This window comes from Poecilia reticulata, chromosome 2, assembly GCF_904066995.2.
Source record: "Poecilia reticulata chromosome 2, P_reticulata-male-v2, whole genome shotgun sequence".
Taxonomy (NCBI): Eukaryota; Metazoa; Chordata; class Actinopteri; order Cyprinodontiformes; family Poeciliidae; genus Poecilia; species Poecilia reticulata.
The window spans coordinates 25,302,976-25,314,801 of NC_088831.1; the positions used below are offsets into that span (position 1 = coordinate 25,302,976).

General features: G+C 37.4%; 1 protein-coding gene and 1 long non-coding RNA gene across 2 annotated transcripts; both read right to left on the reverse strand.

Annotated features, from left to right (window-relative positions):
- Window positions 1-1,627: 1,627 nt before the first annotated feature.
- On the reverse strand, window positions 1,628-3,732 carry LOC103479530 (uncharacterized). The gene is made up of 3 exons (XR_535957.3): window positions 3,572-3,732; window positions 2,761-2,850; window positions 1,628-2,542 (listed from the first exon to the last, which is right to left on the reverse strand). It is a non-coding gene; the product is annotated as an uncharacterized LOC103479530 (long non-coding RNA).
- Window positions 3,733-6,359: 2,627 nt separating this feature from the next.
- Window positions 6,360-11,499, reverse strand: atp6ap2 (ATPase H+ transporting accessory protein 2). The gene is made up of 9 exons (XM_008434024.3): window positions 11,351-11,499; window positions 10,434-10,564; window positions 10,186-10,314; window positions 9,996-10,091; window positions 9,745-9,882; window positions 8,989-9,042; window positions 8,741-8,890; window positions 8,532-8,651; window positions 6,360-7,180 (listed from the first exon to the last, which is right to left on the reverse strand). The coding sequence occupies exons 1-9, from the start codon at window positions 11,481-11,483 to the stop codon at window positions 6,986-6,988; spliced, it is 1,146 nt and encodes a 381-aa protein (XP_008432246.1). The 5' UTR covers window positions 11,484-11,499; the 3' UTR covers window positions 6,360-6,985.
- Window positions 11,500-11,826: the final 327 nt, after the last annotated feature.

Genomic DNA, 11,826 nt, shown 5'->3' on the forward strand with positions numbered 1-11,826 from the left:
TTAAATAAAATAGCTATCAGTGGCGTTAAGTCGCTCCAGAAAGGGGAACTGAGTCGGGGGGGTCAACCGTCAACCCATATAAATCTGGTGTCCAAAGAAAGTTCTACTGGCCCCTCCTGGCCATACAGTGGTAAAACAGCTTTGCGTAATATTGAAGCGAAAGAAAGAAGAATATTTGGGTAACACTTTATTTGAAGGAGTGTGCATAAGACTGACATGACACTGTTAAAAACATTACATAACATCTGTCATGAACATAAAGAAGTCTTTATGAATGTTTATGACTATTTTCATGAAGTGTCATTCGGTAAATAATTACACTTTTAATACAAAGTTGCTCTAAAAGTTGCATTGAAAGTCTGTTAAAAATGCCAACTTTGCATTAAATTATCATAATTTACAAAATCATGCAAAGACGGCATTTTTAATGGATTTTAATGCAACTTTTAGAGCAACTTTGCATTAAAAGTGTCATTATTTACCGAATGGCACTTCATGACAACTGTCATAAACATTCATAAAGACTTCTTCATGTTCATGACAGGTGTTATGTCATGTTTATGACACTGTCATGTCAGTCTTATGCACACCCCTTCAATTAAAGTGTTACCTCAACCTTTAAACAATGCTTTAAACTTCTCGAGAACTTTATTTCTATCCTGTGTTTTTCTTGTTCTTCATAATGCTGTTTATTCGCAAAGAAAATAAAATAAAGGTATTATTCCTACACCATATGACTGACATAAAAATTAATACACAAAAAGCATTGCACCGAAAGAAAAGAAAACTTATCAACAAACGTAAACACTATTCATATTTTAAAAATGAATGTTAGATCTTTTCTTAAAAAAATAAATAAATCTAATCAATTGTGCAACAATAGACTTTAAGGTATCGCTATTTTTCATTGCACTCTATAGAACGGCAGCATTAAACAAATCCAGAAATTTTGTCATAGGTTTTGGTTTTAGTATACCGCTCTAACGTGGTTATTTTTGATATGTGCTACGCAGTGCATTTTATGCATTACAGGGATTATATCTAAGCAGCTAAAAATAACGTTTCTCAACATCAAATCTAGAATATAAATGCAAACTAATTAGAAAAAAAAGACACTTGCAAAAAAATAGTATCTACATTATAGTAGTGTTGTAGTTCTGGTAAAAAGATTAAAGTGAGAGGGATAACAAGTCTCAAAATACTCACCAAGTACATGCATACAAACGAGAACAATGTGATTTTTTTTTTTCATTTTGTCTAAATGAAATATGTTTAATTTAGACCAAGCTCGTAATTATACTGCAGTTATTTTTTTTAATCTTTAATGCAAATTAAAAAAGAAGACTGATGGCGTGACAAATCAGCAATCTTTCTTTCTTCTTCTTTTTAAATCAGAGTGGCTTTGGTGGTTACCCATGCTTTTTATCTCACCTATTTCAGGATCAGGTGACAGGGTCATGGTGCGATCTTGCATCTCAAGACCGGCACAACGTTTTTGATCATCTCTCATTTATGTCTGCTTTTGGGGTCGTTCTCTAGCTTCATGGTGGTTGTTTGCTAGCACGGTGTTCAACAACGACCATCTCTGCGCTGTGGCATTCGTCATACCAAACAAGCCAAGAGAACAGACTTTGCACTCTTTTATTTTCAAGATTAGCTGTAAGAAATTAAATGCATAACACAATGTATGACATTGCAGTTCCAAATTTATTGCAAATGTAACCTTATAACAATTTCATAATAGATATACAAATAAACGCATCTGTAAAAGTTTACTTTAATATTAGTTCAATTACTTCATTTAATTTATCCAATGATGTGCATATTACCTATTGTGACATGAATATATAATGCATAAGTCTATCATACAGGTATAAATACCCGAACAGAGCTTTTTAACATACTTATGTTTACTGGTGTAACAGCAGGAACATCAGGCGTTCTCAGTCTCTGGGTGCAGAGGTTGGTGAGCCAGCCGTCAAACGCTGCCGTACGTGAATGTAGGCCTCTTTCACAGGAAATACATTGACTGCCCACACACACTATCAGTTCTAACCAACATGAATGCCCTCATTACATTCTGTTGCACCTGAGCACAACAAAAGGAACATTCCCACAACTAACGTTACTAATTGCACTTGTTTTCAGGAAGTATGAAAACATCTGCTGTGAAAAAGGCCGTTTTATGGGACGTTCTGAGCTGGACACCGGAAACTGTGCAAAACTGGAAAGTGTTCAAATTAAGACTTTTAGTACCCGGTTTATAAATTTGTGTCAAAAACACCTGCCATCCAATTCATGTGGTTATTTCATCGCAGTGAAACATCCAACATAATTTCCAATATGTAAATTATCTTTTGAGAGTGAGTTGACCACAGTTCCAGCATCCAGTCAGAAATTTAACGTCAGGAGCCACAGTTCCGCGCAGGTGCCCCTGATGACGTCCCTGCTGCCGCTGCACCGTCGACGACTCCTTCATCGTGTCCCGGGTTCAGGGCAGCAGTTGAGGAAGACTTTGATCTTCGCTCCTTTTTGCTTTGAGCTACAAGTGAAAAACAAGCGAGATATGACATGTTATGACAGACAAACATAGCAAAGAAAAAAATAATTCTCAAACATATGCATATAAGATAACATAAGAATTTTACATGCATGCTAAACAAGTGACCCATTTAAGATTAGGATTTTTAAAAAATGATGGTCTTCTTTGAAGGCTCAGTTTAAGGATACAGAAGATCAGCTTTGATGTCAGTTTCTTACCTTTTGCACTACATGGTGTACGGATGGGTTTCTCTTCCTGCTCTGCCTCAGAAACAGAACCCCTGATCTTCCTCACCACGTAGGCGCAAGCTACAATGTAAGAAGTACAAATATGTATTTTTTAAAATAGTAATTTAAGCATACAATAATTGTCAGCAAGGTTTCCAGGGCTTACTTTTTTATGAAAATTTTGCTCACAGTTTTACACCTATTTAACTCAGTTTAGGTCAGTGAGATTCTTTATTTTATTTTTTTATTTTTTCAAAACATTTCTACACCTTACTTCAATAAACAAGTTAACCAACAAGGAAACACACTGTACTCCCAGTGCTCGGGTTACAGTATGACAGAGAAAAGCTGAGTCATTCCATATTTGTTCTCCACAATGAAAAAAAATATGTTAAGTTAAATTTGAACCATATAATTAAGCCGTTTGTAAACACACCATTTAAACGGTGCCTTTACTACGGTCGACATAAAATGCGATTAGACCGCGCAAATCAGGCTTAAAAAGGGCAGAAAAGCAAACTGGGAGCGGAGAGGAGCACTTCCTTGTTTTATCGTCCGAGGAGGAACATTTTACCAGCACGAAAATCCAACGTCAATACGCGATAACTTATTTCACTTCATCAAATTTTAAATCATATTAAATACACATAATTGAATTGTAAAGAATTTAAACGTATTTTAGCTTCTAAACAAAAAAGCTTCAAAACGTAAATCTTGGTGCTAAAGACAAATTGTAAACAGAAAGCTGCTTTTCTTCCGGGCGTGGCCATGAATTTATACACGAATAATTTAAAAAAAATACCTTTTACCAGCAGTCAGACCATTAGTCTTTGGTGTTGTACGCTGCAGTTTCGATGAACTTCAGAGTCGCAGTTGTCAGAGACTTGTTTACCCTCTTTCAGTTCAGCTGTTTTACAATTTCGTCTTCCCGAATGTGTCAATATAAATACTGGCGCTTCATAGAAGAAATACAGCCAATCATAGACTGAGAATAACACTAGAGGCGGAGCTTAATAAATCCAATATGATTGTGATTGGCTGGGTCGTTTCGCAACGTCAGACACAACAATGATATTTAAAGAGATACACCGCTAATACATAATCGGTATTGATGAACCGTGGACTCTGTGGGGAAGTCATATAAACTGTTACACAATGTTAGCATCTACGTGTTCTATAATTATCTAGTGCATCTAAAAATCTAGAAGATAAAAAAAGCTTAATTGGTACTCGTTACAGTTGTTCAAAGAATGATACAGGCAAAAAAAATGAGGTAGTGACTTTTTTTTTTCTTTTACTGTCTAATTCTTTGTGTTAAGTTACCCCTGAACAGTGGTGGGAACTTAAGTACAATGTTCGTGTATCTGTACTTTACATAAGTAGATTTAACAATGGACACTTTCTACTTTTACTCCACTACATTTTACAGTAAGTATCTGTACTTTCTACTTCACTACATTTCTACAAAACTGTCGCGTTACTCGTTACATCCAAGTCGCGTTGCGCTTTTTGTTCGTTAAAATGTGAAGTTCAGGGACTTAAGGTGGCGCCGTAAAATCCGAGCAATAACGTCACTTACGTGTCTGTTGTCACCCATCGCCTCTCCATTTACTCACACGTGGAGCTCCAGACATGCGCAGTGGTTTCCTCTGAGCGGGAGAAGGTGTCTGTCTAAGCGTCAGTAATATAATATCGCTGCATAAATCGATATGGCGACATGTAAAATCAGCAGCGCTTCGCTTTCACAGACAGTGGGACTTCGTCCAACTTTAGCGTCACTTGCAAGGAAAGCTTAAAGAAAGGTAATATCCGTGGACGTGTTGCTAGCAAAGCTAGCTGTACTGACTGAGACACATATTTTGCATCTGCGATGAAAAAAAGTTGTCACTCATGCACTGGATTATTGTGTGGAGGGTTAGGGTTAGGGTTATGCGACTGAGGTGTCACATATATGGAACAACGTTGTGACCAAAGTGCAATATAGTGATATGACATTCAGGAACGACCCGATTCTTCTGGACGGATCTTTACTGATTAAATTTATTTAAGCTCTAAGTATTTAATATCTAGGTGTTTTATGGGAATGTGGATCTTTAAGATCAATTTGAGAAGCAAATTTGATAGGTAAAAGTTAATTTTTTGTGCCATGTAGCGCTGGTCTTGACTTGGTCTTGGGTAGGTGGTCTTGACTACAACTCTGCTACTGACTCCTTGGTTGCCTGTCCTCTCCCACCCACCTTCTTTCCATCACCTTTCTGTTGGATTTCTTTAAAAAAATAAATGCCATTAGTGGCAAAAAAAAAGGGAAGTTCATGTTATGTTAGGACAGGAGATAAGATGTTTCCATCCCTGAAATTATGATGCATAGAATCACATATCTAAGTCTAAACTATGTTACACAGAGTAAACATAATAAAAACATGCTTTATCTGTGGCATTGTTCATTAAACTGGCACATTTCTAATGTATTAAAATTAAATACGATCGGTTCACTTAATGGTATTGCATTAGGGATTAGGTAATGGCAGTACTTTTTTACTTTTACTTAAGTACAAATGTTAATGTGGTAGTTTTACTTTTACTTAAGTACATTTTTGTCTGTGTATTTGTACTTTTACTTAAGTACATTTTTTGAGTACTTTCTCCACCACTGCCCCTGAACCACAATAGCAACTTCAAAATAGTTTTACCTGGGCATGAATGGAAAATGGACTTGACATGCTCAGCATTCCAAAGTACATTTTGCATTTAATTTAAAAATCAAAGTCACAGAATCTGAAGGAAGAGAAAGAAGGAGCACAGAAACTGAATTGGTTTAGTTCCAGTGGGAGTTTCCACATTGATCATTTGAGGAGCCATGTTAGAGCCTGAGATGATCCACTGAGTTTTAGAAGATGAAAGTCACAGCAGGCATCTACCAGCACATTTCAGAGCACTCCATGTTCCCCTCTGCTTACAAGCTTTATGGAAATATTGCTCTCCTTTCTCATAAGGACTTGGCACCTATCCACACTGCTGAATACAACAATACTTACTTTTACATTTGCATAGCATCACTGTGGTAGAAAATCTGTCAATGTGAAGAAGATTAGTGACGTCCATCCCAAAAATATAGATGAGTTGAAACTGCTGGTAAAGTTACGTGGTTTCCTTTACACCTCAGAATGGACACACGCTGATTGTTTCCACCCGCTCTGTATTGTTGCAGTAACTTATACTAAAAGTACCTCAAACATATTGTCCAACTTATGAACAAGTTAACATTTCCATATTAAATCAATTTTATTTCAGTTGTATGTGGTATTCTAATTCATTAGCTGTAAATCAGTCACCAAAATAAAAAAAAACTCGGGGGGAAAAAACTGTTTAATGAATCTGAGTTTAATTGTTTTTCAGTTAAATTCTAATATGTTAATTTTGATCTCAATTTTTCTGCAGATGTTAGGCAATTAAAAATATGTTCCATTTTCTCAAACACCTAAAAATGCTGCATCAATAAAAAATGTAAAAATGAAATAACATCGCTGATTTATTATTTTTTACTCCTGTCTCACAGGTTAACCTGCTGCAATAAGTTCAAACTAGCACAATACATGTAATAATTTATTGTTAAGCATTTATTGCAGTTTACAGAGCTTCTTTTGGGCCATTTTAATTATGATGGCAAACATCAGGGTCAAGTTTCTACACAGTCCAAATACCTGTTATTTGAAGAAGGAGCACAGCAAACATGAACACCATACTTTCTCATACATTCGTATATTCAATATATACACATAGATTTTTCTTTAACTTAAACCTTTGACAGTTCCATACAGCAAAACAAACAAAGAGAAATCTACTTTCAACATGTTTTTTTAACAATAAAAATGGACTTGCAATCACCAGTGAGAAAAATGTTTGAAGTTAAAGGAAGGAATGATTGGAGCTGTGAAGCTGAAAGGAGGAAGGCAATATTTGTTCAGTGTACACTCCATGGGACGATATTGCTAAAGACTGGCTGAATGGGCACCAGTTTAATGCTGCCATGATTTTAATTGGATATCATTTAATGTCAGCATTTTATATCAGTGCTGTAAACTCAAAAACAATTCAGTGTTGTGCTCTTCCTCCCACCGAACTTTCACAGATACAGTTACAACACAAGACATCAACACAAACACAAATATTCACCAGGAGAACTGTAAGGACGCAGCAGGGGTGGCGATGGCAGGACTTAATCCATCCTGATCTTCTGATTGGTCATCCTGTAGATGATGCTGTCATATCCCGGGTCCATGTTCCACAGGTTGTAAGCGATGGCGATGACCGCGAGGGCCAGAGCGATCATCAGCCACAGGACGATGTTGAAGATCACAGCGTAATCAGAGTTGTACTTGTAGGCCAGGTTGTAGGGGCTGCCCGGGTTACTCTGGAAATATTCAACCCAGTCAAATAAGTTAAACACAAAGCGTATGTAGACACATTTATCTAATTCAGTTCAGTTGGTTATGTAGCATTTACTAGGTAGAGACGCAGTCTGACAAAGCAATCTACAACAAATCCTCCACTCATATAATGATCGTAATATTCAGTTTGTGTTTAAACCGCAACACTCACAGGTGGGCAAACTAAACAATTACAACACATCTTTATTATGTATTCTATTATGTGACAAAATTATTCAGGTTGTCGCTGCATATGTTAATCCTGACTGGATGCACAAAAATGACCACTAAGACCAACCTGGTGACACGCCCTTGTAAACCTAAACAAGCTTCTGGCTAGTTCATAAAATGATGATGCATCTTACTGGCAATAAAAACTGCCTACATATTAACTGATGAGATCGACAGGTGATTAAAATTTCACAACATGCTGCATCAGATGAACTCTGGAGACTAAATTAAAAAAAGGAGGAATGGCTTTAATTTGAATAGGATGTGCTCAAGGTTATGAGCTCACAAGACAACCCTCATACATTATCAATAACTTTGGGAAAATTAGCAATTCCTTTAGATTTTTTTACAAACTAAAAATTTCACAAATCAAACTGTTTTGATTATTCTTGCTGTAGCAGAATAACTAAGTCCAGGTTTGACCTGTGGTTTTCCAGCTTCTCTTAATTTAATGTAGTTGTGATGCAAAAAAACTGAAAACGTTGCACGAAGCCTTTTTTATGTTTTCATAAACAAAAAATGGATTCTTAAAACTAAGTGTTAAAGACCTCTGTTCAGTGTAAAATTATACAGTCTGCTTTTGTGTAGAGACAACAGTAAATATCAAGACATTTTAATATTCAAAACAACATGTCACAGCATTTGCATAAATGCTATCAAAAAAATATATAATTAAAAAAAACAAGAGCATAAAGCTGCTACTTTAAAGAAATACTAATGCTCCCAGATATCTTGTTTATATTTGGAGCAGCTTATTGATTAAATTGTGTATTTTTTGTTTTCAATTTTATGCATGTGTAAGTTTCTTGGTATTTCTCATTAAATAACTGAACTAGTGCTCTCTCTCTCTCTCTCTCTCTCTCTCTCTCTCTCTCTCTCTCTCTCTCTCTCTCTCTCTCTCTCTCTCTCTCTCTCTCTCTCTCTCTCTCTCTCTCTCTCTCTCTCTCTCTCTCTCTCTCTCTCTCTCTCTCTCTCTCTCTCTCTCTCTCTCTCTCTCTCTCTCTCTCTCTCTCTCTCTCTCTCTCTCTCTCTCTCTCTCTCTCTCTCTCTCTCTCTCTGCTGCCACAGCTTATTAGAAGTAACACAGGATCCTTTCAGACTTACAATCTGTTTAGATTCCAAGATTGAACGAGACTTTCTGGTCAAAGGAGCTTCAAAGGTTTTCACAGTAACAACCTCCACCACAGCCCTGTTGCCATAGAGTCGATACATGTCCTCTCCAAACTGTAAGAAAAAGTTAGGACATGGTTAAAACTGAGGTAAATTAAAGATAATGTTGACAGTTGTTTTACTGCCTCATTTCTCCCCGTTACCTTCTGGAGGACAGAAGCAAGAATGGCCGTGGCGTCGCGGTACTGAGGAGAGTCTTTGCCATAAAGACGACTCAGCTCCTCCAAGCCGGACAGCTCCAGAGAGTACAGGTCAGGGGAGAAGTCCTTGGCCAGATGTCTGTGCCTCTGGAGCTGCCAGAGGAGAAGGTATGATTGAAATCTGATTCACCAGTTCCCTTTCTACGATGGAAAAAAAAAAAAAGAGGTCTGCAACATCGGGGGCAGCTTACCAGAGCGGTGATATCGTGCAGTACTTGAACCTCAGACAGGAAGAGTAAGTCAGCCTAGGACCAAAATAAGTAGAAAAGTTATGGTGTGAAGTTTGGTTGGAACCTAATCATACAGACAAAGTCTTTTTCAGGTTCAAATTATGGCTGCAGCTAATGATCATTTTAGTAATGGATTATTCCAATAAAAAAATTTGAACATTCTGTAGTTTTTTTATTTAACCATGCAAGCCCTTTAAGAACATTTCAGAAATATAATAGCAGATGCAAATGAACCAATAACCCTACTTCTTTTTTAAATAAAAAAATAGATATACTTTTTTTTTGCTTAAAATGCAGCAGCATAGGATTTCTTTAGTGAATGCTTTATCATTTGGTTTTTGGATTAACTGATTAATGATTAGATAGCAAAGGGTGCTTAATAGGAATCTTTTTTTAACTGAATTTGAACCAGGTGAAGCTAAAATCATGGCACTTGAGAATTTCTGGGTGGAAAACATCCAAGGTTTTAATACAGACTGTATATATAACAGTTTTGAATTACTCCTCTGAGTACGTTGTTCTTTCAGCAAATTACCTTTTTTAAGTATTCTCCAGTTAAAGATTAATCAATTACTAAAGTAGTTGACAATTATTTTAATAATCGATTTATCATGATTAATTGTTTCAGCCGTGGTTCGAATAATTGTGATAGTTTTTGATGTTTTGTTTTTTTACAGAAGATGTAGCTAACGTGTACTGCAAATGTTAGACACCAACTTCTGAATTTCTGCTTAGGGAGTTGAGGGGAAGAGATGTCAGCACAGAGCCATCCTGGGATAGGCGTGCGCGGATCTGCTGTAAGGTGACCGGAAGGTCCTCAAACACAGCATTGGCCTTGCCAAGCATATACAGCCGCTGCAGGGGACAAAACATTAGGTAAAGATGTAGAAAAATAAATAAGCTTATTTAAAGGTATTTATTGTTCCCTGTTGTTCTGTATAAGCTGATTTTTTATTTTTTATTTTTACCTCCTCACTTGGAGCCAGTTGTAGCACTACGGGGGTGTATTCGGAAAACAAAGAGTGGACCGTCTCTGCAACGCTGTCCAGGGTGAAGGGTACTGGCTGAGAGAGGAGAAGCCACCAGCACACTGAGCAAACCTATTCTCATTATACTGTAGATTTTAATCTGCTTACTTCCAAGAATTGCTTGACTCACATTTTCCAGGGGGTAGGAAGCCACAGTCTGAGGAAAAGCCAGGCTGTCGACTCCTCTCACCACCACCAACACATTAGCCCGGGGACGCTGGAACAACGGACCAGCCTGCAGGCCAGGCCACAGCAGGTCCTGGGCAAACAAAAACATATTGCGTTTTTTACGATGCCAACATCGTGGTCTCAAGACGCATCTATAAAAACAAAGCTCAACAGTTTTTGTTTTTTTTTCCTTTACTGCAAATAAGATACCTCTTCAATAGAGAAGCCCATAGTCAGAGCCACCACATCAGGGACTTTCTCTCCAGAAACCGGCCAGTCTCCTTTCTGGAACGACACAAACTCTGGAGCCTGAAGGACCGTGAAGCTGTCTCCACGGACACCTGAAGAAGAATGGAGATTCTTGTCAGCCCAAGCAAAGCAAGACACGTTTTTAAAAGACTGTGCACAAACTGATGATGTTCAATTTTAGCTACTTTTATCCCTACCAATATGCTACAAAGCTCTCACAATCACATTTAATGCTCCATTTAAAATTACTATGCCTTGTAATAATTTTATGACTGCACTACGTGCATAGATTTTACGTAAAAATAAATCAAAACAGAATAGGTAGCCTCATTTGCAGACCAAAGAGAATGTGAAATCTTGGCTACAATGTTAACACCTCCGTGGATGGAGAAATACACTCGTGACATGGAGCAGCAGCAAAGATGGAAGTTAAAGAGGAACCAGTAGCCCAGAACAGAGTGTCACATGACAGCACAGGCAAATAATTAATAAAGAGAAACTAGACACCACGTTATTATAAACATTTTCATTGGATATAGTAAATGGCACATTTAACCTTAACGCTAGCATAACGACTAGCAAAAAGCAAGAGTTGTGTCAAGCTATTCGATCAGTTTCATGAAGCCGGAATTGAATAGTTTTCCAAAAGCAACTGGTATTTAGATGGATTACTTTTCTGATTCTTATTGACAGATGAAGAAAAACACGGGAATAGCAGAAAAAAAAAGCTAAATGATCATCCTAACGATGCTCCTGGGCTGAGTAGCGACTTGTCAGATGAATATTGAGGCCACACACGAGGCCGCGGCGTTAGAAATACAACGAAGGAGGTTTGTGAAACTATGAGTGTCGATTGTTTAGCGTTGGACACTTCTTACCTGCTAAAGCTAGGCAACAGAGAGCAAACGCAAAGGTGAAACCAGCTTTCATCGTTCGGCAGGTCGTCACCGACATCTTTCTCCTACGAACAGCAACGGTCAGCTGACCTGACGTCTTGGCAGAGCAAAGCATGATGGGAGCGTTTGTAGTTTGTAGCAGCAAGACGAGCCAGCGACTACCAGCTGTCTAAACAATAAAATAATATTAGAGAGAAATGCTGTCTACAGTTTTTGTATAAGATGCGTACATGTATTAAAGTGAAATGTTTATATCAGTTAATTTAGATTACTGTATTTTCTATGTCTGGGTTGTATTGCTGCGATCCATTTACCTAGGAAGTCGGAAGTAGGAGCGCTCCAGTTAAAGTGGAACACCGATAAAAATATCAGTAGCCAATTAATGGAAAAGAATACATAGTTTTTAAGCTGTTTTACAAATACAATCTTAAGAGTGCAGCCTCCTTAACTCCGATACC